Here is a 26,765-nt window from a genome sequence, read left to right on the forward strand (position 1 = left end):
TGACAAGACTGGCAGTGCCAGGCCCCGAGAAGGACTTAGAACATTCAAGGAAAGCCCTCCACAGTCCTGGGGAGGGGTCTGTGGCGGCCCCATGACAGTTGCCCTGTTGGCCTGGGACTGCCCCTCTCCTCTGAAAAGGCTGGCTCAGCCACACGCACAGGGCACTCCACTGCAGTCACTCATCGGACGTGGACCGGGCCGAGGACTGCCCCTGCAAGGCCCTGAGACGAGGCAGCTCCTGATCGGCAGTTGTGAGGAGAAGAGTCACGGAGTCTGGAGGGACAGGCCAGTGATGCCAGGTCCCAGAAAGTGTCAGCAGACAAACACTTATTGAGGGTGAGGAATGCCCCTAAGGAGCCAAATCTATTTTCAGCAAGGGCCAGCACTGAAGTGGGCAGCCTTGGTGGCAGGAGCCCTGCCGAGCCTCCGAGGAGCAGGGGGGCTGAGCCACTGAAAAGGGCCCACAGACACTCTGGCTCCTTCAGAAAACACTGGGGGAGAGCATGTGCCAGGCACCGTCCCGAGGCAGGGGTAGAGACAGCACCTGTGGGCAAAAGCGGACAAAGTCTCTGCCCAAAAAGGGTCTGTGTGCTAGCGGGGAAAACAGGGAACAAGCAGGAGAAACAGGAAAAATGACATAGCAACAGTGAAGATGGCAAATGCTATGGAGAAATAAGAAGCAAGGAGGGTGGGCAAGAGTGCCGCCACTGCCAGGTAGGTGGTCTGGGAGTCTGCGCTGGGCACGGGGCTGGAGCAAAGGTTTGAAGGCAGAGGGGATGTTGAGGTGTCTTGGAAAAATGTGAGGGATGGTAGCATTCCTTCCCGTGGGTTTTCACTCAACACTTAAATGTTAGGATGTGCTCGAGTTGTTAGGGCAGCTACCCCTGAGGCTGCTTGGACACCACAAACAAGACACAGCCCAAAGACGCGCATCTGTTGTCACGAAGAGGCGGGGATGGGGCTGCTGTCTGGAGCTGAACTGGCCAGAGCCCCCATGCAACGTCCCTAAGCCTGACCCTGAGCAACCCTACCTTTGGCCACATCTTTGTCTTTGGACTACCGGAACACCATGTCCCCTGGCAGCTCCACAGTCCCTGATCTGAAGGACGCCGCGCCCCAGTGGCTGGCTGTGGAAAGAGACATGCAGGCACGGCCCTCCCTGTCCACCGTCAGAGGCTGCTCGCTGTGCCCGCCCCCGGGTCTCCAGGATGTGCTCTCAGACCTACTCGGACCCTGTGCGGCGCGAAAAGAACCAACACCAGCAGCACGTCCTGGGTCACAGCACACCAGATGGCACACGAGCCAGGGACTGTGGGATGTGTCCCCAGCAGGGTACCAGTGATGAAGTCGCCTTCAAAACCTCCAGAGGAGGCTGGCTCCCCGTTACTCTCCATCCGTTACACGGAGAACACAGCCTGGGTTACGGAAAAGGGCCGCTTATCTGAGGAGCAGCCCCCATTGCAAGTTACTGATAGAACGAGAATGTGGTTTCAGGGACATGAATTAGGCGGCAAATACAGGATGCTCTGGAGCAGGGAAAGACTGCAGACAGAGAGTCTAGATCTCAGATGACTTTGGGGAACCCAGGATCTGATGTCGAGAATGGCAATAGGAGCACTGAGATAATGAAAATTAAATGCAAAAAGTAAAGGCCACTTTTTTGTAGATGGGAAGGAAATGTTGGACCTTGGGCTTGGTGAGTTATTTAAAATTTTAGAGCCTCCATTTCCCCACTTGAAAGTGATAGTTATACTTAATCTCTAAATTCTCACTCAGTTTAAATATGCCTAATCTATGCTTTCCTTGAACAGTTCATCACAACAGATAAAGGAGTGAAACTTTGGGGAGCATTTGCCATAAATTAGATTTAAAACTCTTCCTCTCTTCTAATCTGCTTGGAATTCAAGGATTACAATCCCATTTCAGTTCAGATCTCTTTGCCACATTTACTGAGAGACTGTAGACCAATCCCAACAACTCACCTGTTGACATTCAGAAAAGATTGCCATTTATCGGTGATTGGGAGGGTCCCCTGAGGAATCCACAAACTTCAATCACATTGATAGAGACTTCAGTTTCCTTAGGGGATAAAAAAGGAAGAGGCTCCAGGTTGACAAGTGGCAGGAAATAAAAAGGAATTTGCAAGTTCGAAGTTCTAGAGTCATTTTTAAAACATGACCAGCGCCGTTACTGCCTGCAGTTGAGGCCAGTCACTTGCCCGTCACGGTCACGGCCATGGCTCAGAGCAGGGTCATGGCTGGAATCTGAAATTCCCTGGGTAAAAGCATATCATCACATTTGCATGAAGCCAGGTTTTTACTTATATCTCAAGCCCCAACTGCAGATGACGTTCAACTTATGTAAAATTCATTTTCTTTGATTACAAGTCATAATGGTCAAAACCAAGCACTTTAGGAAGTCTGGGACAATATGGCAGTTTCAGAGAAAGGAACAGTACGACGGTCTGATAGGTGAGATTTAAGGTTGTCGAGCTGCTGAAATAAGAAGTTTCTGAGAGCTAAGCCAAATGGGTTATTAAAATTGTAATTAAACATATCTATATTTAAAACTGTATTACTAACCTGAGGATTCTACCATGAAATAACCGAATCCTAGTGACTAATGTTACCTTATTTGCATGTTCCCAGTTAATTAATCTTTAAAGGTGAAAGCCTCACACTGAGTAATTTACTCAAGATTTATAAACCCTCGTGGAGAATCTGTCTCGCTCCTCCAGAGTCACACAGCCCCCAGACGGGCACTGTCCCCAGCTCTGCCCCATGCACTGTGGGCTCTCCTCCTGCCAGACAGAACACAGCTCACCAGGGAGGAGACAGAGAGACCCTCACTACCAGCTGAATGGTAGTGCAACCTGCTTTCTAGATCGACACCAGCCTTCTCCCTACCCTCTTGGTGGCCTTCTGGAGTACAGTTTCTAATAGAACTACTAGCATGAGGAATTCATAAGACCACAAACTATAAGGAAATAAAGTAGATATAGAATCCAGCTTTAATCTATTAGGAGATTAGATTGAGAAAAAATAGATGTTTTTATAGGTGAAGAGCAATGAAATATTGGCAATTTCACGACTCCAGCTATATTTAGGAATCTTTCAATCCTGGATTGTCTTCTCACCTGAGTTTGACCTATTCCTGCTCTTCCTCCCCAGCTTCTCAGCATGTGCCTTGAAATTCCACTATCCTGAAGCCAGCTGAGTCCTTACTCAGTCCCTCTAGCTAACCCAACATCCGGCCCGTAAACATTCACCAAGTGCCTTCTCCGCACCAGGGGCTGCTGCTGAGACGGGTGATGTGAGTCTGTCTTTGTCTTTGAGGAGTCCCCAGTCCAGTGAGAAATGGAAACTTTGCAAATGCACATAATCCGCTGGGTGGTAGAAATACATCCAGAGTGTTAAAGAGAATCGAGGAGCATCATGCTTAGGGGAAGGAGTGAGGAAGATTTCAAAGAGGAGTTGACATTTGTATTGTGCCTTGAAGTAAGGTAAGATTTCCTGAACAAAACAAGGGGGAGAAGGCCCTGCAGGTAAACGCGATGTCAAAGGCAGGCTCTGGGGGTGCGAAAGGGCACTCAGTGTTCGGGGAAGAGCCGACAGCTTGTAGGGGTTGAGGGTGGACACAAGGAGGGGAGAGGAGATCGGTGACAGCTCTTAAGAGTGTGATGTTCTCTTCCTTTGTCATGTGGGTAAGCAACAAAACCTTTTTTCTACATGGGGGGTGGGGGGGGCAGGGGCAATATTTGTAACCCTAACAATATTTGTACCTCCATAATATGAAATAAAAGGAAAAAAAAACTTTTTTCTAATGAGGGATGTGACATGATGCTTCTTTTTGAAATATAATTTTGCAAAATTTAGGAGTACATGTTTTCTTCCTGTGGATCTATGAGACTAGAAGGGGAGACTCAAGCAAAATGAGTAGGATGTGGGCTTTAAAAATTATCTTTATTGTTTTTTCTACTTACAAAAGATAGATTCCTTCTAAACAATTCAAATGTTATAGAAATATATAAAATGAAAATAAAATACTCCCTGTAATCCAAACCTCCCAGACCTAAACCACCATCACTATACCCATGTGCTGCTGCAGATTCCTTTAGACTCTTATTTCAATGTACAAAATAACATATTAACATAATTTTCCCATACCAATAAATATACAACTGCCTCATTCTTTTTAATGGCTATGTAATACTCTGTTACGTTAATGTACTACAATTTATTGAATCTATCTTCATTTTGTGGACATTTGGGATGTTTTCAATTTTTCACGTTTATAAACAATGCTGGATTTTTTACATAAACCTTTGCAAATCCATGTAGGTGTTTCTGTAGGATATATTATTAGAACTCCTTCCAGGAACTGTTATGAAGGCGATAACAATTTTTTTTATTTTAACAGATATTGCCAAATTGCCATCATAAAAGTTGTATCAATTTATAGCCCAACAGTGTATGTGGCTGCAATTTCCCTAGTGGCAGGGGTTTCATAGGCAGTCTGTTGTCATCAGAGAGACAGAAGAACCTCAGGACTCTTCAGTCAGCTCTGTGAATGTGTGTAATTCACACATTTCTCTGGTGTCTGGTACATTAACATTAACAGCAGCTCAAAGCCAATAGCAGCTTGGGCCATTCCAAGTATGCTTTCTCTTCCGTGAGAGCTTTCCACCTGCAATACCTGGTAGGAATGCAGTAGAATGGAATGGGTTCCAGTAAGGTAAGAATTATATGATCAGAATTTTCATGGAAGAAGTCGTGGTGGGCAAAGTAGAGTTCATGATTGCATCACTCACTCTGGACAAAGTCGGGAGACAAACGAAGATGGACTTACAACTTTTCTCAATGAAGCTTATGGTGTTTTCACCAGTGCTCTTGCCAGGGTCAAAGTTTCTCTCAGGAAGGCAAATCAAGACAGCCGTCTTCTTTCTCTAGATTGGGGATCAATTCATTCTTTACCCAGAGAGAAACATGTTCACTGTATGAAATAAATGCATGAAATTGGACATTTCTCTTGAGTTGTTCTCAGCTGTCTTCCTAACCCTGTGCCATGTTTGTGTCTGCTGACCAAGCATCCTGAGATACTGGGGCAGATCAAAGTGGAGACAGCAGAAGGCCACAGCTATCCCCAGAACTAGCATAATAACCATGATGATAACAATCAACACAGCTGTGTTGCAGGATAATTCAGGAAGATGAATGTCCTTTAACTTAGTCCCTTTTAGATTTAAAGGATATTCACAGATGTATGAATCTGACCATCCAACCATCATGCCTTCTGAATATTTTTCAAGCTGAATGAAATTTCTTAATTCACAGGTGCACTGGAATGGATTTTTTCCTGCATTTAGAGTTTTAGCTTCCTGACAGCTCTGAAAAAAATCTAGGGATGGGCTGAGGATTAAGTTCATTTCAATATTCAGAATTGAGAGTCTCCTGAAATAACTGCACCCAGGGAGATCAGTTAGAAAACTAAATGCAATATTTAGCTCTTGTAAGGACTTCAGATGAATGATCTCTTTAGAGACAGTTTGAATTTGGTTATTATTTAGGTCAAGTATTGGAATATTTCTGGTCAAGCACCTAAAAACAGAATCAGTGAATTTATTGGATGACAGGTTCATGGTGACCAAGGTTTCTGGCCATGAGCAATTTTCATCATTTTTATGTTGTAATAGATTTTGGCTCAGATCCAAGTGCTTCAAGGGTGTATTGTTAGCAAAGCCACTCGCTAAGGAAAGTCTCTCCAGTCTATAGCCCTTCAAAATGAGAGTTTTCAAATGAGGCAATTGGATAGTTCTTTTAAACCTGTCATCTGTTAAGATATTATTAGCAAAATTTAAATACTGGAATCTTGTAGGATAAGTATGGAAAAGCATGTGTGGAATTTGTGCATTTGATATAGTCAGGTTTTCTACATCCATTTTGGTAAAAAGCAAGTAGATTTTACCCTGTGGAATATAAAAATTCTGAAATGTACATGCTCCAGTTTTATAGTTCTCAGTACAGTATTTGAGTAGTCAAATGAATTGTGGTCAAGAGAAACCTTACCTCGAAAAGCCACATTTTTGGATCTGGAAGTATTCCACTGATGAATGCCAAACAAATTGGAAGAGAAGGAGAAGGTCATCCCAGAGTAAATCAACTTTACTAAGTAACAGAGTAGATGTCTTGGCATTCTCTAAAATAAGATTTTGTTGAATTTCATAACTGACAAATTTGCTCTTGCCATCTATATTTGTCATTTCTAATATTTTTGAAGTCTTGATTCTATCATGCAAAAGAACAGAAATTTACATTTGTTGGTGAACAATGTGAAGTATTGATGCATTTAAGATGGGTAGGCTACCTTCTTCATAATGAGAAAGAGTTCTCAATGCTAAGAAGATGGTATTTAGATGCAAATGAGCAATTTTCTGGAAATCTGATTTTTGTATTTTTGCCTCACTCAAACCCAGGGTTTCCAGGAATGACATGTTGCTAGTTTCTTCACCAGTAGGCATGGTCTCAAAGTCATTAAAAGAAAGGTCTAAATGTCTGAGACTTGCCAGTGAATACCAAGTTACAATCTTCAGTCTGTTAAAAGACAAATCCAAATATCTTAACTCCTTGTTGAATTCAGAGATCGTGATATTCAGCTCTTGAATTCTGTTGTGGCATAGAATCAAAACTTTCAGGTTGGAGATAGAACGAAAATCTGAACTCTGAAGTTGCAAAAGATTATAGGATAAATCCAGTGTGGTTGTGGTAAGGGTTGTGTCTGTGGGAACCTTTCCTAGAGCCACATTAGAGCAGTTGGTAGTCACATCCCTTTCTTCCGGCAGCTTTGGCACCCAGCCCTCCACAGACAGAACAACACTACAAAATACATAAATGTTTCTGATAAGTCTCATTGCATTTCCAAGTATTTTACAACTGGTTTCCTCACATAGATGATACAGATGAGTTCAAAACCCTAGAAAGATAGCATACGATGTTAGGTTTTTATATGGTTTGTTAAATTCTGAAGGATTTTTTTTTTTTTTTTGAGACAGAGTCTCACTTTGTTGCCCAGGCTAAAGTGAGTGCTGTGGCATCAGCCTGGCTCACAGCAGCCTCAAACTCCTGGGCTCAAGCGATCCTTCTGCCTCAGCCTCCTGAGTAGCTGGGACTACAGGTATGCGCCACCATGCCCGGCTAATTTTTTATATATATATTAGTTGGCCAATTAATTTCTTTCTATTTGTAGTAGAGACGGGGTCTCGCTCTTGCTCAGGCTGGTTTCGAACTCATGAGCTCAAATAATCCGCCTGCCTCAGCCTCCCAGAGAGCTAGGATTACAGGCGTGAGCCACCGCGCCTGGCCTGAAGGATTTTTTATTTAAAAAAAAAATCAACATCTGACTATATTCAACAAGAGGTTGGAACAGGGTCCCAACCTGTGTATTAAGTCTTTGACTTGATCTCAGAGCCTTGGTTGATAGGTCTCTAGCCAGTTACTGTACCACGTCCAGTCACTGAGGCCAGGCAGGCTCTCAGAGGGAGAAGCATGCTCATTGGCAGAAGTGCCTCTGTCCCTAGTCAGCTCAGGAACTGCGTTGTCCAGTCAAACTCCATACCCTTCCTCACATCTCCTTTTGATGGCCTGAAGATTTTAAGAGAATTGAAAGAAATTTTTTATCACCAAATATTGTGGGCCCTTGAATTAATATCATGGATATATTCCTCAAATTTTGTATTTGTGGACACAGAAAGTCCCTGGAGCTAATATCTAACTTTCAAAAACACCCGCACACATGAAAGGTCCAAAATATAGACACGAACAGTAGGGCTCCCACCCTTATGCCTCCATATGTTTTCAAGTGGGTGACGAAAGCAATCTGGGCCACTAGCAAATAGGAGTAATAATGATAAAAAAGTTTCTTGGGGACTTTTAATGTGCCAAGATGTACACTAAATGCTTCACACATATTATCTCATTTATTTTTCACAGTACTCTGTGAGGGAAGTACTGCTGCCACCATTTATAGATGAGGAAACTCATGGAAACTCAGAATTCTGAGGAATCTGAGAGAAGAGTCAGGCTTCACATCGTATGATTAGACACAGAGTGTCTGGAAACAGTGGTTGGAAAACTAGGATTTTCACAATATTCATTATTGAAGGTATTTACTAAGTACCTGTTCTGCCAGAAAGTTTTCTAGGCACTGGGGAAACAGCAGGGAACAGAACAGAAGATTTCTGTTGCGACACAGCTTGCATTCTCGTGAAGGGGTAAGAGAGACACTGCAGGCAAACAATAACTGTGTATGTTAGGCGGTGATAAGGACTCGAAGGAAAAATAAGGTAAGGGGGACAGAGAGAGACTGAGGAGGGATTTTTTATAGGGTGGTGAAAAAAGGCTGCGAAGGGCAACCTTCCTGCGAAGAGCTCGGGAGCGAGGGAGCAAGCCACGTGTGGTCTGGGAAAGAGTGTTCTGGAGCAAGTACAAGCTCAAGGATCCTGATGTGGGAACATGCTTGGAGCATGTGGGGAGCGGCAGGAGTGGAGCTGGGGAAGCGAGGAAGGGAAGAGGTCAGATCACGTAAGGACTTGGCCATTTTCCTCTGACTGAAAAAAGAAAAACTGAGGAGGATTTAGAGTCTAGGAGTGACGGGTTCTGACGCACATTTTAAAGATTCCTCTGCTTGTTGGGTGGAAGTGGCTGGAAGGGGTAAGGCCAGCAGGGAAGTCCCCTCGGGACGCTATAGAGCAGTCTGTGCAGGAGGGAGTCCTGGTGAGGCTCCAACAGTGAGCTCTTCAGCTCTGCTTCCCGCGGCACTCGAGGGCGCCAGGGGCAGGCGATGAACGGCAGCGCCGGCAGTTCTGCTTCTGGTGGCGCGTGCTCCACACGCAGCGCCCTCGGGCCTCTCAGGGACAAGCAGAGGGGACAGAAGCCGCACTCAGCAGGGCGAGTGTGGTGTGCAGAGACTCCTGCGTTTCCACACCGTCCGGCCATCCCGAGCCGCTCTGCTGTGTGTGTGCGCGCGCACGCGCGTATGTGCATGTGTGTGTGTGTGTGTGTGTGTGCGAGTGCGTGCGTGCGCGCGAGTGTGTGTGTGCGCGGGCGTGAGTGTGTGTGCATGTGTGTGTGCATGTGCATGTGAGCGTGCACATTGCATGCAAATGTGGTGGGGTAACAAAATTGGCAGAATTAAAACATAAGACCACTGAGAATATTACCTCTCATCTGGATTTCTCTTTCTCTAGAAGCTCCTCAAGGTTAGATTTTTTTCTTAAAGTGAAGAAATCCTAGAAAACCTGTGACAATTTCTTTGTCTTAGTCCAGGCTGCTATCACAAATCACCACAGACTGGGTGGCTCAGACAACAAACATTTATTTCTCACAGTTCTGGGCACGGGGAAGTCCAAGATCAAGGAGGCACCGATTCAGCTCCTGAGTGCCCTTCCCCTGCTGTGTGTCGCCACTGGGAGGAGGGCGGACGAGCGCGGAGGGCGTGCCCGTGAGGGTGAGCGCCACTCCTGGGCTCGCCACGCGGCCATTAACACCAGTAAAGCGTAGACAGCATCTATTCCTAATCTTGCTAACACGTATCATCGCAATGCCTTGTGTGAATCCCCTTACGTCGTACACTTAGAGAATTCCTATTTTTTCAAAAAACAGTATCCACATTGATCGCGTAACTTTTATATTTTATATACTATTTTTGTCTTGTAAGCATTCTCAAATATTTTGGTGGAAAAAACACTAATTTTGGTGAGGTGCCCACCATTAGATGGTTTCTCAAAACACCAACTTTTAAAAACATGATCAAATGCTTTCAGATGCTTCAGTAGTATTTTTCTTTGCTTACAGGTTAGTGACTCCCTAGGGTACAGCATATACTAAAATATTATCCTGCATTAATATGTAAATGTGTAGTATAATTATCAGATAAAACAAGTGAACATTCTATTTAATTTAGTTTCTAACATTTCTAAACTGTTGTATATTTAAGAATAAGTTTTCTACATTTACTTCTCAATATTCCCAATAGAAAATCAGTATACAGCTGTTGCCTGAAGGATTAGTTACTACTCAAATTATTGGATCCATATCATCTAGTGTGTAACTATAAGGTTTACATTTTCTTTCAGTTTCCTTAAAAGTACACATTAAATTCAGACGATCTTAATTTCTGCACCACTAGATGGGGAAAATAATTTTCTGTGAATTCACTGTCTCTTCTGAACGACCTCTTAGCAGACGGACTTTGGTTCATTTATTTATGGCCTGCCCCTCCCCCCTTACCCCTTGAACACTGTCTGTCTTGTCCACTTCCATATCCACAGCACGTGGCATGCACTGAGAAGATATTGATGCCGGCTGAATGTATGTGCGTGTGCGCGAATGGCTTCAACACTCTACCCCCTAGCACAGCATGGTGCACAGCACACTCTCAACAACACGTGTGCAATGAATGAATTTACGTTGTGAATTCCTGATACAGTACAGGGCATGGTGGTTAAAGAATGAGTTTGGGGCCAGGTATGGTGGCTCATGCCTATAATCCTAGCACTTTGGGAGGCTGAGGCAGAAGAATTGCTCGAGGCCAGGAGTTTGAGACCAGCCTAAGCAAAAGCAAGACCCCTTCTCTACTAAAGATAAAAAATTAGCCAGGCATGGTGGCACACACCTGTAGCACCAGCTGCTCGGGAGGCTGAGGCAGGAGGATCGCTTGAGCCCAGGAGTTTGAGGTTGCTGTGAGCTAGGTCGACGCCACGGCACTCTAGCACAGGCAACAGAGTGAGATCCTGTCTCAAAAAAACCACAAACGAATGACTTTGGTATTAGGGACTGATAGCTCTGTGTTTTGGTACAATCTTTACCACTCATTGGCTGTGTTACTTTGGACCATTATTTGGCCTCTGAAAGATTTGGTTTCAAAGCCCATCTGTAAAACTGGGCTTGTGCAGAAACACAAAATAGATGCCACACATAAATGACCCCGCCCCTGCCCACACATCACACTCAATAAATGGTAGCAGTCGTCAGGGCCGAGACTAGGGTGAGGCAAGCAAGGCATACATTTTAAGGGGGTGCCAAGGAACTCAGTAATCAAGATAAATAATGTTTACATGAATATTAAAAATCAAAATTGATACAAAAATCTATGTGGAACAAAATATTAACATTTTTCATAAACCCAGGATCAGTATTACTGATTTTTTTTCTTTTGCCTTAGGCTACATTATAGGTTCGCAGGACCGTGGCAGTTAGAATAATTAAGTTGAAAAATGTGCTTTTAATGTTATCATCTCACAAAATGCTTTAATATGTAGCAAATTACTTTAAGCTTTTATGCCTGAGAGCCACAGCCCCTGAAAAAGGCAGCAGAATTTAACACAGTTGTTTTATCTGGTGTCCTGTGGGCTGTGACATCAGAGTCTCCATCTCTTACCCACTTCTCTCTGCCTGATACCATAACCTTGTCTGAACTATAATGGAAGAGGAAGCAACTCTTTTTGAACTCCTCCTAATAGAATAAAATAAAAAAGTACTATCTGTCAGGCAGTGCATATGCATCATGACATTTCATTAAAACAATTTAAAAAGTAGGACGTGAGCTTTTGATAAAAGATATATTCAATAAATAGTATATATATTATTATATTCTTTTTTATAATTTTATTTTATTTTTCTCAAATTCTGTGGGTACAAATATTATTAGGGTTACATATCTTGCCCCTGCCCCCCCACCCCGCTCTGCCAGAGCTTCAAGTGTGTCCAGTCTTCAAGTGGTGCACCCTGCACCCACCATGAAAGTGAGTACCCTTCCCCTTCTCCCCCCTTCTACCTGTTCACCTCCCATTAATAATTTTTTTGTTTTTTAGACATTTTGGTTACAGTGTGTTTCTTTGCCTCTCCCTAAAAAGGGATAGAGGTAATCCTTTCCCCCCTACAGTGCTCATCACATCCTTAAGATGTGGGTCTCCCCCCGCCCCCCCAGATCCCTGTTGAACACTACAATTATTTGAACACCATAGTTTTAGGCTGTCAGTACCAATTTGATGGCGAGTAGATGTGTAGCCCATTTTCCTGGTCTTGTGTCGTCTCGCTTTGTATTACAGGCTTAAGCTTAATCCAAGATAGCATAAACGGTGCTAGCTCACTATCATTTCTTAGGATTAAGTAATATTCCATTGTGAGTATATACCACATTTTAGTTATCCATTCATGAATTGACGGGCACTTGGGTAGTTTCCATGACCGTGCAATAGTGAATTGTGCTGCTATAAACATTCGGGTGCAGATGTCTTTATAATAGAGTGGCTTATGTTCTTTTGGGTAGATGCCCAACAATGCTATTGCTGGGTCAAATGGTATTTCTATTCCTAGCTGTTTGAGGTATCTCCAAATTCTTTTCCACAAAGGTTGCCCTAATTTGCAGTCCCACCAGCAGTGTAAGAGTGTTCCTGTTTCTCCGCATCCTTGCCAGCATTTGTTGTTTGGGGATTTCTTGATACAGGCCATTCTCACTGGGGTTAGGTGGTATCTCATTGTAGGTTTGATTTGCATTTCTCTAATGATTAGAGATGTTGAACATATTTTTATATTTTTCCAGGCCATTATTCTGTCTTCTTTGGAGAAGTTTCTGTTCATTTCCATTGCCCATTTCTTGATGGGGTTGTTTGATTTTTTCTTGTTTATTCTTTTAAGTTCTAGATAGATTCTTGTTATTAGACCTTTATCGGAAGTGTAGAGAGCAAATATTTTCTCCCATTCTGTGGGTTGTCTATTTGCTCTAATGATCGTTTCCTTGGCAGTGCAGAAACTTTTTAATTTGATCATATCCCATTTGTTTATTTTAGCTGTGGCGGTGATTGCCTTGGATGTCTTCCTCATGAATTCTTTGCCTAGACCAATATCTGATAGGGTTTTCCCAACATCTTCTTCTATGATTCTTAAAGTTTCATGTCTTAGGTTTAGGTCTGTTATCCATCTTGAGTAAATTTTTGTGAGGGGTGAGAGGTTGGGATCCTGATTTGCTCTTCTGCATATTGCTAACCAGTTTTCCCAGCACCATTTATTGAAGAGAGAATCTTTTCCCCATAGTATATTTTTGTCTGATTTATCAAAGATTAGCTTACTGTATACAGATGGTTTGATCTTTGGAATCTCAGATCTATTCCAGATATCGATGTTTCTGTTCTTGTGCCAGTACCAGGAAGATTTTACTATTATTGCCTTAAGTACAGCTTAAAGTCAGAAAGACTGATCCCTCCCAGTTTGTTCTTCTTACTTAAGATTGCTTTGGCTATGTGTGGTTTTCTCTGGTTCCACACAAAGTGAAGGATTATTTTTTCTAGATCTGTTAAGAATGCTGGTGGTATTTTGATGGGAATTGCATTGATTCTGTAGATCACCTTAGGTATATTGACATTTTAACAATATTGATTCTTCCTATCCATGAGTATGGTAGATTTTTCCATCTGTTTAAATCATCTGCAATTTCTTTTTTTAGTGTTTCATAGTTATCCTTATATAAATCTTTTGTATCTCTTATTAGATATACTCCTAGATATTTAATTTTCTTTGGAGCTATAGTAAAGGGTATTGCGTTTTTGATTTGAGTTTCTGCTTGATGGCTTTTGGCATATATGAATGCTTCTGATTTGTGTATATTGATTTTATACCCTGAAACTTTACCGAATTCATTTATCAGATCTAGGAGTCTCTTGGATGAGTTCATGGGGTTTTCTAGATATAATATCATATCATTGGCAAAGAGTGAGAGTTTGATCTCTTCTGACCCAACTTGGATGTTCTTAATACCCCTCTCATGCCTGATTGCTATAGCTAAGACTTTGAGCACTATGTTGAATAGGAGGGGAGAAAGTGGGCATCCTTGTCTAGTTCCGGTTCGAAGCGGGAATGATGTCAATTTTTCCCCTTTTAGAATGATGTTAGCCATTGGTTTGTCATAGATGGATTTGATAAATTTAAGGTATGGGCCATCTATGCCTATTTTGTTAAGGGTTTTTATCATAAAGGTATGTGGACTTTATCAAATGCTTTTTCTGCATCTATTGACAGAATGGTCTTTGTTCTTACCTTTATTTATAAAGTGGATTGCATTTATAGACTTGCGTATGTTGAACCAGCCTTGCATACCAGGAATAAACCCCACTTGGTCATGGTGAATTATTTTTTTGATGTGCTGCTGAATTCTATTTGCTAAAATTTTGTTTAGGATTTTTTCATCTATATTCATGAGGGATATTGGTCTAATTTTCTTTTTTTGTTGCATCCTTTCCTGGCTTTGGTATCAAGGTGATATTGGCTTCGTAGAATGAGTTAGGAAGGGTACCATCCTTCTCAATGGTGTGGAATAGTTTCTGTAGTATAGGTATGAGTTCATCCTTGAATGTTTGGTAGAACTCTAGGGTGTAGCCATCTGGCCCGGGACTTTTCTGTTTGGGGAGGTTTTTAATTACTGCTTCAATTTCTGAGCTTGTGATTGGTCTGTTCAGGGACTCATTTTCCTCCTGGGTAAACTTAGGGAGGTTGTATGATTCCAGAAATCTGTCCATTTCATCTTCATTCTGTAGTTTTTGGGCATATAGATTTCTATAGTAGTCAAACATAGTGTTTTGTATTTCTGTGGAGTCTGTTGTGATCTCTCCTTTTTCATTTCTTATTGAGGTTATTAGAGTCCTTTCCCTTTGAGTTCTTGTCAGCCTAGCCAGAAGGCTGTCAATTTTGTTGATCTTTTCGAAAAACCAGCTTCTGGTTTTGTTGATCTTCCATATAGTTCTCTTATTCTCCATTTCATTTAGTTGAGCTTTGATCTTAGATATTTCTTTTCTTCTGCCAGGATTGGAATTGGTTTGCTCTTCTTTTTCCAATTTCTTGAATCTATTCATTAGGTTGTCGGTGTCTAATCTTTCTGGTTTTTGGATGTGAGTATTTATTGCTATTAGTTTTCCTCTCAGATATGCTTTTGCTGTATCCCAAAGGTTTTGGTAAGATGTGGCTCTATTCTCGTTTTGTTTGAAGAAATTCTTGATTTCTCTCTGAATTTCTTCCTTGACTCAATAGTCATTCAACAGTAGGTTGTTTAGTTTCCATGACTTAGTGATGTGGTGTATATTTCTGTTAGAGTTGAACTCTAATTTTATACCACTATGGTCAGAGAAGACCCAAGGTATTATTTTTATTTTCTTGAAATTTTTGAGATCTGCTTTGCAGCCTAGTATGTGATCAGTTTTTGAGAAGGATCCATGGGCTGCTGAGAAGAATGTAAATTCAACTTTATTTGGGTGAAATGTTCTGTATAGATCTGTCAGACCTTTTTGTTCAATATCTTTATTTAGGTCCCTTCTTTCTTTACTTAATTTCTGTTTGGAGGATCTATCCAGTTCATTTATTGGTGTATTGAAGTCCCCTGCTACTATGGCAGTATTGTTTAGGGTGGTATTTAGCTCCAACAAGGTTTGCTTTATGTAATTGGGTGCTCCTGCATTGGGAGCATAAATATTAAGAATTGTTAGGTCTTCTTATTGGATCTTCCCTTTCACCATTATGAAGTGGCCTTCTTTATCCTTTTTAACTTTTGTTAATTTAAAACTAATGTTGTCTGAAAATAATATAGCAACCCTTGCTTTCTTTTGACTTCCATTTGCTTGAATGATAGTTTTCCATTCCTTGATCTTCTGCCGGGAGGCGTCTTTATGGTTTAGGTGTGTTTCCTGTAGACAGCAAATACTAGGCTTGTGGAACTTTATCCACACTGCCAGACTATGTCTCTTCAGAGAACAGTTTAAACCATTTACGTTTATTGAGAGGATTGAAATTGGAGGAAGATTTCCGTTCATATTGATGGGTGAAGTCCTGTTGCTTTGACTTAGAGATTGAGTCATCATGAAGTTCGAGATCTAGACTTTAATTCTTTGTGGATTTCATTTTGAGGAGTGTCTTTTGCCCTCTTCACTGTGGAAGGCAGATCTGAGAATTTCCTGTAGTGCTGGTTTGGTCTTTGCATATTCCTTCAGCGATTGCTTGTCTGAGAAGAATTTTATTTCACCCTCATAGATGAAACTTAATTTTTCCGGATGAAGTATTCTAGGTTGGGCTTTGTTCTGTTTTAGAAGATTTAAGGATAGGCACTCACTCTCTCCTAGCTTGTAAGGTTTCAGATGAGAAGTCTGCGGTTAGTCTGATAGGCTTTCCTTTGTAGGTTATTTGTTGTTTACGCCTTGCTATATGGAGGATTGCTTCTTTCACATTTACTTTGGTCAGCTTAATAACCACATGACGAGGTGATTGCCTGTTCGCATTGTGTCTCCCAGGAGTTCTGTGTGCTTCTTGAATTTGGATATCCAGATTTCTAGCTAGGCCCAGCATATTTTCCTCCAGTATGTCGTAGAATAAGTTTTCAAACCCTTGTGAATGTTCCTCTTCCCCTTCTGGAATACCAGTCATTCTGAGGTTCGACTTTTTTACATAATCCCATACTTCCTGTAAGCTTTGAGCTTGTCTCTTGTTTCTGTGCACCCTTTCTTCCTCTGATTTGTTTAGCGTGTAGGTATAATCTTCAAGCTCTGAGATTATTTCCTTGGCATGATCTAACCTGTTTTTGAGGTTTTCCACTGTGTTGTGGAGTTCCTTGAATGTTTCCTTCATTGATAGAATTTCTGCTTGGTTTCTCTGAATTACTTCTATATCTTTGGAGAATTTTTCATTCATTTCCTGGATTGTTCTTGTGGTTTCTCTATGTTGGGATTCTATTTTCTCTTCGATTCCGTTGAGCTTTCTAACAATCCATATTCAGAATTCTTCCTCTGTTAGTTTAATCATATCATGTAAGTTGGTGTCCGTTGGTGGAGAATGATTATTTTCTTTTGGAGGTGATTTTTCTATCTGATATTTCATGGTTCCTGATATTTTTTGCTGGTTCTTCCTCATCTGGATATTTTGTTGAGGACCAGAGGTGCTGGAAGTCAATTATAAGCTGTGTACTTGGGTTCCAAAAGAATGATCCTTGGAAGACCTGGGAGGATATGTTCTGGTTGTGTATTACCTTTCCCAATGGTTCTTCGAGTCCTCAGGACTAGCAGCCTCCTTTGCTTATCTACCTTGCTACGACAGGCTCTACTCTCTGGGCACAGAATGCCAACCACTGAGAGCAGCAAGATACCACTCAGGTTCATACTTGTGAGATAGCTGCCAAACAAAGCACCACTCTCAACTTTCCACCCTTATAAATTCAGCTTTCAAGGCTACCTGCCCGGTTAGGGCAGGGGGGAAGACTGAGTTTACTACCAGGGCCACCCTCTACAGTGTTTCCACGCTAAGGAGCAGCTCAGTGGAGCAAGGAAGCAGCTACTGGGTTCAGACCCTCTCCCACTTGGTTCTGCTTCAGCGGAGCGCAACAAGTTGCCTTCTCTGGAGGCCCAAACAGATTAGCTTGTTTAGGGTAGAAGAGGTGCCAGGGAAACACTTGAGCGCTGTCCACCGCAGCGTCTCCAAGCTTTGGGGCAGTGTGGTGGTGCTAGGAAGTGGCTGCAGGGTTTGGACCCTTTCTTCTCCCGCTACTGGTTCAGTAGGGTTCTGGCGGTTAAGAGAGGTGCCTTCTCCAGCCGCTCGAAGAGTTTTTCTGGTTTAGGGTAGTAGGGATGCCTGGCAAACTTCTCCAGTACGGTCTTCCATGACTTCTCCAGCCACGGGGGTAGTGTAGTGGGGCGGGGTAGCAGGCGCAGAACTGGGCCCTTCTCCCTACCCACTACCACTTAAGAGGCACTGCGGGCTTGATAGGCTGCCCTCTCCTGAAGCAGGAACAGATCAGCTGGTTTGGGGCCCTGGGGAAGCCCAGAAAACGCCTCCCGAGCTGATCTGCGCAAGTCGTGGGGGCTGGGCGGTGGAGCCAGGGAGCGAGCACAAAGCTGGGCCCTTCCCCCACCCTCTACCGCTTCAACGGGGCTGTGGGCTCAACAGGCTGCCATCCCCTGAAGCAGGAACAGTTCAGCTGGCCTTGGGCCCCGAGGAAGCCAGGAGAACGTCTCCTGCGGCTCCGCGGAGTCTCCAAGCTGCAGGGGCTGGGCGGCGGAGCAGGGGAGCGGGCACAGAGCTGGGCCCGTCTCCCCACCCACTACCGCTTCAGCAGCGCTGTGGGCTCGGCAGGCTGTCCTCTCCTGAAGCAGGAAAAATTCAGCTGGTTTGGGACAGTGGGAAAGCACAGAGGACGTCTCCCACGCGGCTCTGCGCGGAATCTCCAAGCCGCGGGGGCTGGGCGGCGGGGCTGGGGGGTGCGGGGTTCAGACCCTTCCTGCGCTCCCCACTGCTTCTGCGGGCGCTGCGTAGAGTTCTAAATGCTGCCTGCTCCAGACTCCCCTCCAAACCGCTCGTCTGCCCACGCTGCCACCTCCCACCAACCTCATGCGGTTCCCTGCCTGTGTGGGCGTGGGGACCAGTGGGGAGGGATCGTCTCCCTGTGTGGGGGAGAAGGGTGCCTCCTCCGGCCAGCCCGTGGGGCGGCTGGTGCACAGCGGGCTCCCTCCCCACTATGCTTCAGACTCTCTGGGTTTTGTGAAAGAATTTCGGTTCACCTTTAATTGTTGTCCACGATTTCCATATCCCAGTGTCTCTCTGCAGTCCTGCGAGTCTGCTCCAGAGCAGGTGCAGATGGTCTGCGTGTGGTCGTCTGTCCTCTTCACCCCTCACCCCGAGAGCTGAGAGTCAAGAGGTCAGTCCTGTAAATATCTCCAGGGCTACCTCAGATGACCGTTCCCAAACCTGTTGAACCTGCTAAATTCTCCCCGTAAGCTAATTTGTGCTCTCGTGCTTCCTGTGCTGGCTCCCCAGGCATTATTATCATATTCTTACCACTATGACTACTGTTCTGGAAGTAGACAAAAAACAGAGAATGGCATTCTTTAATGGCTTATGATTTAATAGTCCAAGTCAAAAGACACCATGAAATGACAATTGGTGGTTTGGCAAAGAATATTTAATCATCTAATTTCTCTTTTCTCAATGATGCAAAGAAATTTAGAAGGAGTTTAAAACCCCTTGAATGTTGAATGATCTTTGTAACATAAGAGTAAAAATGACATTTTTTTGAGTGTCTCCTGTGTCCAACATGGAGCTTCCTTCTTTCCATACATTATTTTATTCAGTCCCCTCAATGACCCGACAAAATGGTGGCTATTATCATTCCTATTTTACAGAGGGAGGAGCTAAGGCCCAGAGGTTAGTAACTTGCATAAGGTGACCCAGTGAATAAGCAGTAGAGCAGGGATTGGAGCCCACATGTAGCCAAGCCCAAATGGAAGGCACCTCAAAACCTGTGATGAGGTGGCTCGGGACGTGGAATGTTCCACCGAGGTTGACTTCACTGACCTGGCCAGCACCATAGTGGCCTCTTCCTCCTCTCTCTGAAGCCAGATGCAGCTGCTATGGGACACTGTGCTAGGTGTCACAAAGTTCAAGAGACTTTTCCTACAAGTAACTACATTCTTTAAAGAGTTATAAGTTCGCAAGAATTTAAATAAAACTCAAAGTGCATACATAACTCAGTATGAGCGGTCTGGGAGAAAGCTCTTCTAGGAATCCAATGCCTGTGGATTGTTAGCCATCCTCTACTCTACAGCAGCCACAAGACGCTCTTTGGCCACTAGGGACTTCCAAAGGAAACTGAGCAAGAACTGCTTTGGACAAGACCCATCAGATCTGCTCCTAGTTTTAGACATGGGGCACAAATGCAAAACCTTTGAACTTGTAAAGGGGCAAAAATTATGCTTTAAATAGCCAAAGATCTCACAAAAAAATGTTGTTAACATGTATTATGGGAAGACAAAAGCTAGACAAAACTCACCACGATGCCTGGGACCATTCACTCTGGATGGAAAGGCTGACCAGGTTTAATCTGCAACCAGTGAAAGGAAACTCAAACCCTTAAGCCCCTTAAGACAATTCCTCAGATCAATAGTGCCAAGGTCAACAATCATTCATCTTTAGGCAAAATAATAAAGACTAAAAATCTGAGTAAGTCTCCTTTCCTCCCATCTATATTAGCTCAAATTATCTCCTCTTCAGAAAAGACCCTGCAACCCTTATTTCTTTTTCATGAGGTTACGATAAACAAAGCTACAGTTCCTACCCAGAGCTTGTGCTGTCCCGCAGAGCTGCAGGTGTGTGGCCGATTCGCGCACAGAGCGGCCTCAGCTGTAGGAGCAGGCTGAATACAGCTGCTCGGTGAAGCTTAAAGACTTTGCAGAGATTTGGTAAATTTTTTATTTTCAAGGCATAGAGCAGCAATGTCCATGAGAATATAGAAATAATACAATCCCTATAAGTAACTTTAAATTTTCTGGTCACCACATTTAAAAAAACAAAAAAGGTAAAATTAATTTTAATAATATATTTTATGTAATCCACCATATTAAAAGATTATTTCACAAGAACTCTATATTTTAAATATCAATGAGCTATTTTACATTTTTTATACAACGTCTTTGAAATCTGGTGTGCCTTTTATACTTAGAGCACTTTTCAGTTCAGAAAGAATGAGGATCAAAAGGAGAAAGCAAAATGATGGGAGAAAGAACAAGGAACCTCAAAATGGAGAAAATGAGGGAGGAAGGCAAAGAACAGAAGGGGAATGAGACAGAAAAGAAGGGATAAAATGAAATCTGTAGGCTAAACAAGGGAGTGCAGGCCGGGCTCACGCTGTAATCCTAGCACTCTGGGAGGCCGAGGTGGGCATATTGCTAGAGGTCAGGAGTTCGAAACCAGCCTGAGCAAGAGCGAGACCCCGTCTCTACTATAAATAGAAAGAAATTAATTGGCCAACTAATATATAGAGAAAAAATTAGCCGGGCATGGTGGCACGTGCCTGTAGTCCCAGCTACTCGGGAGGCTGAGGCAGCAGGATTGCTTGAGCCCAGGCGATTGAGGTTGCTGTGAGCTAGGCTGACGCCACGGCACTCACTCTAGCCTGGGCAACAAAGTGAGACTCTGTCTAAAAAAAAAACAAAAAAAAAAAAAAACAAGGGAGTGCAAAGGGAAGAGTTGAGAGGAAAATTTGAAAGACTGGATTGTCCATCCAGTGGTAGTTGTTGATATCACTTTATTGATGAGTTGCTTAGCATGATTTAGGCAGAGTTCTTTCTTACAGAGCTCAGTCATGTAGCAAACATCCTGTAAAACATGTCAGCATGAGGAATGCCCTTGGATTTCTAGTTTGCATCCAAACCATGTTCCATCCTTTAATTGAATATGAAAAATTATGCACTGACTCATGTTTGCTATTTTCCAATGCTGCCAGGGCTCTAGTAGAGCCAGTTTATACCAGCTCAAGAGAGTTATTATTATTATTATTATTATTTTTTGAGACAGAATCTTGCTTTGTTGCACAGGCTAGAATGAGTGCCGTGGCATCAGCCTAGCTCACAGCAACCTCAAACTCCTGGGCTCAAGCAATCCTTCTGCCTCAGCCTCCCAAGTAGCTGGGACTACAGGCATGCGCCACCATGCCCGGCTAATTTTTTCTATGTATATTAGATGGCCAATTAATTTCTTTCTATTTATAGTAGAGATGGGGTCTCGCTCTTGCTCAGGCTGGTTTCGAATTCCTGACCTTGAGCAATCCACCACCTCAGCCTCCCAGATTGCTAGGATTACAGGCGTGAGCCACCGTGCCCAGCCGAGAGTTAATTTTTAATTTTCAAGAATTTTGTGAGCCAGTTGGCAAAACAGCTATAATTTAAAATTAAATTATATTTTCTTGCTTTTAAATAAACTATATTTTTGGTTTTTAATTGAAAGATAATAATTGTACATATTCATGGGGTCCGTAGTGATGTTTCAATACATAATTGTCTAGTGATCAGATCAGGGTACCTCATATCAAACATTTATCATTTCTTTGTGTTATGAACATTCAATATTCTCCTTCTAGCTATTTGAAACTATATATTATTGTTAACTCTAATTATCCTACCATGGTATAGAGCACTATAATTTATTCCCCTATCTAGCTGTAATTTTGTATCCCTTAACAAATCTCTCCTGTTGTGTCTAAGAATTCTGTATTTTAGAATAGAATGTCAGAGTAACAAGCTCACACTAACGTAAGCAATAAGTGGAGGTTTATTTAAGCTAGCTCGAGCTAGGGTCTAGGTCTCAGAGCACCAGCTCAGTGGTCTCTTTAGACAAGGACTCTTGGCAAGGTTTTAGCACAGGTTTTATATTTTTAGTTGTGCAATTTAGGTTATTGGTTATAAGTGGTATCCAGAGCCCACCCAGCACCCACACATTTTATTTATTTAAACTGTTCATGCATTGATTATGCTGGCTGTGTATTGATTTATTATATTGATTGGTTGGCTAGGTCCCAGGGACTTTGCACTATCTTATTAGGTAGTGCCTTACCAGTTTTTTCCCTGGGGCTTTTTTTGTTCTCTCTGTCTTTTTTTTTTTTTTTTTTTTTTTTTTTTTACTTTGTAGAAGCCTGTCATGGCTTCAGTCAGGCTAAGTGGCAAGCAAGCAAGCGAATTACAAAAGCTAAGGTATAGAAGCCAAGGTAGCGGTTAGCTTGTATCCCACACTCCCTACCCTTCCCAGCTTCTAGTATCCTCTGTTCTACTTTTCACTTCTATGAGATCAACTTTTTATAGCTTCCACAGATGAATAAGAACATGCAATGTTTAACTTTCTGTTCCTGGCTTATGTCACTTAACATAATGTCCTCTAGCTCCATCCATGTTGCCAAGAACGACAGGATTTTATTCTTTTCGTGGCTGAGTAGTATTTCATTGTTTATATGTACCACATTTTCTTTATCCATTCATCTGTTGTTGGACACCTGGGTTGATTCCATATCTTGGCTAGTATGAACAGTGCTGCAACAAACATGAAAGGTACAGATGTTTCCTCAATATAATGATTGCCTTCCCTTTGGATGAATTCCCCATAGTGGAACTGCTGGATCATATGGTAGTTCTATTTGTAGTTTCTTGAGGAACCTCCACATTGTTCTCCATAGTGGCTATACTAGTTTACATTGTCATTATCTGTGTATAAGAGTTCCCTTTTCTCCATAACCTATCAGTATTTGTTAGTTTTGGGGTTTTTTTCTATAATAGTCATCCAAACTAGGGTGACATGACACCTCACTATGGTTCTGAATTGCATCCCCTGATGAAGAGTGATGTTGAGCATTATTTTCATACATTTGTTGCCTTCATATATTTGTATGACTTCTTTTCAGAAATGTCTGTTCATCTCATTTGCCCATTTTTTAGTCAGATTGTTTTTTGCTGTTGAGATGTTTGAGAATTTATATATTCTGTATATTAATCCCTTGTCAGATGAGTAGTTTGCAAATGTTTTCTCCCCTTCTGTAGGTTGTCATTTCACTCTCTTGATAGTTTCTTCTGCTATATAGAAGCTTTATGGTTTGATATAATCCTACTTGTTTATTTTTGCTTTTGCGGCCTATGCTTTTTTTTTTTTTAAAATAGTGTCTTGCTTTGTCACCCCAGCTGGAGTGCAGTGGCATCATTATACCTCACTGCAACCTCAAACTCCTGGGCTCAAGCTATCCTCCTGCCTCAGGTTCCCATGTAGCTGGTAATACAGGTGCATGCTACCATACCCGGCTAATTTTTCTATATTTAGTAGAGAAAGGGTCTTGCTCTTGCTCACACTGGTCTCAAACTCCTGGCCTCAAGGGATCCTCCTGCCTCAGCCTCCCAGAGTGCTAGGATTATAGGCATGCCACTGTGTCCAGCTTGCTGCCTATGCTTCTGAGGTCTTACTCATCAAATCTTTTCCCAGACAGATATCCTGAAGCGTTTTCCTGATGTTTTCTTCTAGTAGTTTTATCATTTCAGGTGTTACATTTAGGTATTTGATCCATTTTGAGTTAATTTTTGTATAGGGTGAAAGATGGGAATCTAGTTTCATTCTTCTACATAATCCATATGCAATTTTCCCAGCACCAAGTATTAAAGAGGCTCTCCTTTCCCCAATGAGTGTTCTTGGCACCTTCATCAAAAATCAGTTGTCTGGGCCAGGCGAGGTGGCTCACACCTGTAATCCTAGCACTCTTGGAGGCTGAGGCGGGAGGATCACTCAAGGTTGGGAGTTCAAAACCAGCCTGAGCAAGAGCGAGACCCCGTCTCTACTAAAAATAGAAAGAAATTAATTGGCCAACTAAAAATATATAGAAAAAATTAGTCAGGCATGGTGGTGCATGCCTGTAGTCCCAGCTACTTGGGAGGCTGAGACAGGAGGATCGCTTGAGCCCAGGAGTTTGAGGTTGCTGTGAGCTAGGCTGATGCCACAGCACTCTAGTCCGGGCAACAAAGCAAGATTCTGTCTCAAAAATAAAAAAAAAAAAAAATCGGTTGTCTGTATATATGTGGACTAATTTCTGGGTTCTCTATTCTCTTCCATTGGCTTATGTGTGTGTTTCTATGCCAGTACTACACTGTTTGGGTTACCATAGCTTTGTAATATATTTTGAGGTCTGGTAGTGTGATGCTTCCAGCTTTGTTCTTTGTGCTCAGGGTTGCTTTGGTTATTTGGGGTCTTTTGTGGTTCTATATAAATTTTAGAATTTTTTTCGATTTCTGTGAAGAATGTCTCTGGTATTTTGATAGGGATTATATTAAATCTTAAGATTGTTTTGGATAGTATTGTCATTTTAACAATATGATCCAGGAGAATAGGATGTCTTTCCATTTGTTTGTGTACTCTTATTTTTTTCACCAGTGTTTTGTAGTTTTCCTTGTAGAGGTCCTTGGTCAAATTTATTCCTAGGCTTTTTGGGGGGAGCGGTGGTTGCAGCTATTGTAAATGGGATTGCCTTCTTGATTTCTTTTTCAGTCAGTTCATTGTTCATGTATAGAAATGCTGATTTTTGTATATTAATTTTGTATCCTGTAACTTTACTGAATTCATGTATCAGTTCCAAGAGTTTTTTGGTAAAGTCTTTAGGTTTTTCTATATCATGTTTTCTGCAAACAGGGACAATCTGACTTCCTCCTTTTTGATTCAGATGTCCTTTATTTCTTTCTCTGACTAAACTATATTTAAAACAAAGGTAGGTCCTTGCCTGCGAGAGTGGCCACTGCATTGGTGCTCTGGGGCTTGGACCCTGGCTAGCCAGAAAATAAACCTCCTCTTGTGTGATTGCATCCTCGATGTCTCTGCTTTTCTGTCCGGTGGGGCTGTGGAAGGTCGGTCCCTAACATTTGGGGGCTCGTCCGGGATTTGCCTTCCCCACAGACTACCGGATAGAATTCAGGGCTGAGGGAGGAGTGTGAAAATCCACCCCGGACTAGCCGGGTGTGGTGTTGGGCAAGGGACGCGGAATCCCCTTGCAGGACCCCGGATCAGGATGCCGGCACAGGACCTAGGCAGACGCGCTGGGGGGTCGCCGGTAGGAGCCAGGCGGAGACGTCCTCTGGCCCCGTTGGGACTCTGGAGCTGACCTTGTAGCCTAAGGCTCAGTCAGGAGGAGCTGGAGCTGACCTTGTAGCCAAGGGCTCAGTCAGGAGGAGACTGGGAAGCAGGTCCGGACCAGGTTAGGTTGTGTGTTTACCTCACTGTCCACTTGTCTGTTGTCTGCTTTGTTTGTCGCCGGCTTTCTGTGTGTGTGTGTGAGTGAGTGTGACATCTCTTGTTGGCTTGTTGGAGTCTCTGGGTTCTGTGGTTTCAGCCCGAGAACCCATCGGGGTTGCATGGGTTTTCGGGCTGGGGCCGTGGGATCAGGGGACCCACGAAAAGATCCGCGGGGGCGACTAGAACCTCCAGGTGAGTATTCCCCTGCATGGGCTGGCAGCGCACAGTGGATCTCCTGCCGCCCGTGCCAGGAGTGGCTAGTGCGGGAGGGGCACGGCCGTTACCTCCGTAGGGAGTGTGAAAGGCTAGGGATTCAGATCCTTGTCCCCAGTGCCCCAACTGCAGAATATCGGTTTGCACATCTGCCTATTATCGACTAGCCATGGGACAGGCTCTAACAACGCCGTTGTCCATCCTGGTGAGCCATTTTAAGGATGTCAGGGCAAGGGCACACAACCTGTCCCTGGAGGTCAAGAAGGGAAAGTTTGTTACCCTTTGTGAGGCCGAGTGGCCCACGTTTGGAGTGGGGTGGCCCAGGGAGGGCTCGTTTGATGCCTCCTTGATTGAAAAGGTAAAAGGGGTGGTATTTGGCCACCACGGCCACCCTGATCAGATCCCCTATATTGTAGTCTGGCAAGACTTGGTTCTAGACCCGCCACCCTGGCTGAAGGCCCTCCTACCTGCCCCGAGGGGAAAGGCGGAAGTTCTGGCAGTTAAAGAAGTCAGAAAGGAGAGGGCACCGAGTCTGCGGTCCCTTGGGACGCCAGACTCCAATCTCTACCCAGACCTAAAGGCGCTCCCTCTGAAGGCAGTGGGATTCCCGGGAGAGGATGGAGCGCAGACATGCCAATACTGGCCCTTCCCTACTAGTGACCTCTATAATTGGAAATCTCAAAACTCGAACTTCTCCGAGAATCCGAGAAACCTAATTAATCTCTTAGACTCTGTTCTGTTTACTCATCAGCCCACCTGAGATGATTGCCAGCAGTTGCTTAAGGTGCTCTTCGAAGAGAAAGGATTCAGGGGGAGGCGCGGAAGCTGGTTCGGGGGGAGGATGGCAGACCTACCACAAACCTGCGAACCATCGACCAAACTTTTCCCCTTGAACGGCCGCTTTGGGACTACAATGAGGCTGAAGGTAGGGAGCGCCTCCGGGTCTAC

General features: G+C 43.4%; 1 protein-coding gene across 1 annotated transcript; it reads right to left on the minus strand.

Moving 5' to 3' along the window:
* Positions 1 to 4,504: 4,504 nt before the first annotated feature.
* TLR10 (toll like receptor 10) lies at positions 4,505 to 6,907 on the minus strand. The gene is given in 7 exon segments (XM_012753891.3): positions 4,505 to 4,640; positions 4,642 to 4,834; positions 4,837 to 4,931; positions 4,933 to 5,041; positions 5,044 to 5,982; positions 5,985 to 6,084; positions 6,086 to 6,907. Coding segments are annotated over 7 exon segments (2,394 nt in total).
* Between the last annotated feature and the right edge of the window lie 19,858 nt (positions 6,908 to 26,765).

Source organism: Microcebus murinus, chromosome 3, assembly GCF_040939455.1.
Source record: "Microcebus murinus isolate Inina chromosome 3, M.murinus_Inina_mat1.0, whole genome shotgun sequence".
Taxonomy (NCBI): Eukaryota; Metazoa; Chordata; class Mammalia; order Primates; family Cheirogaleidae; genus Microcebus; species Microcebus murinus.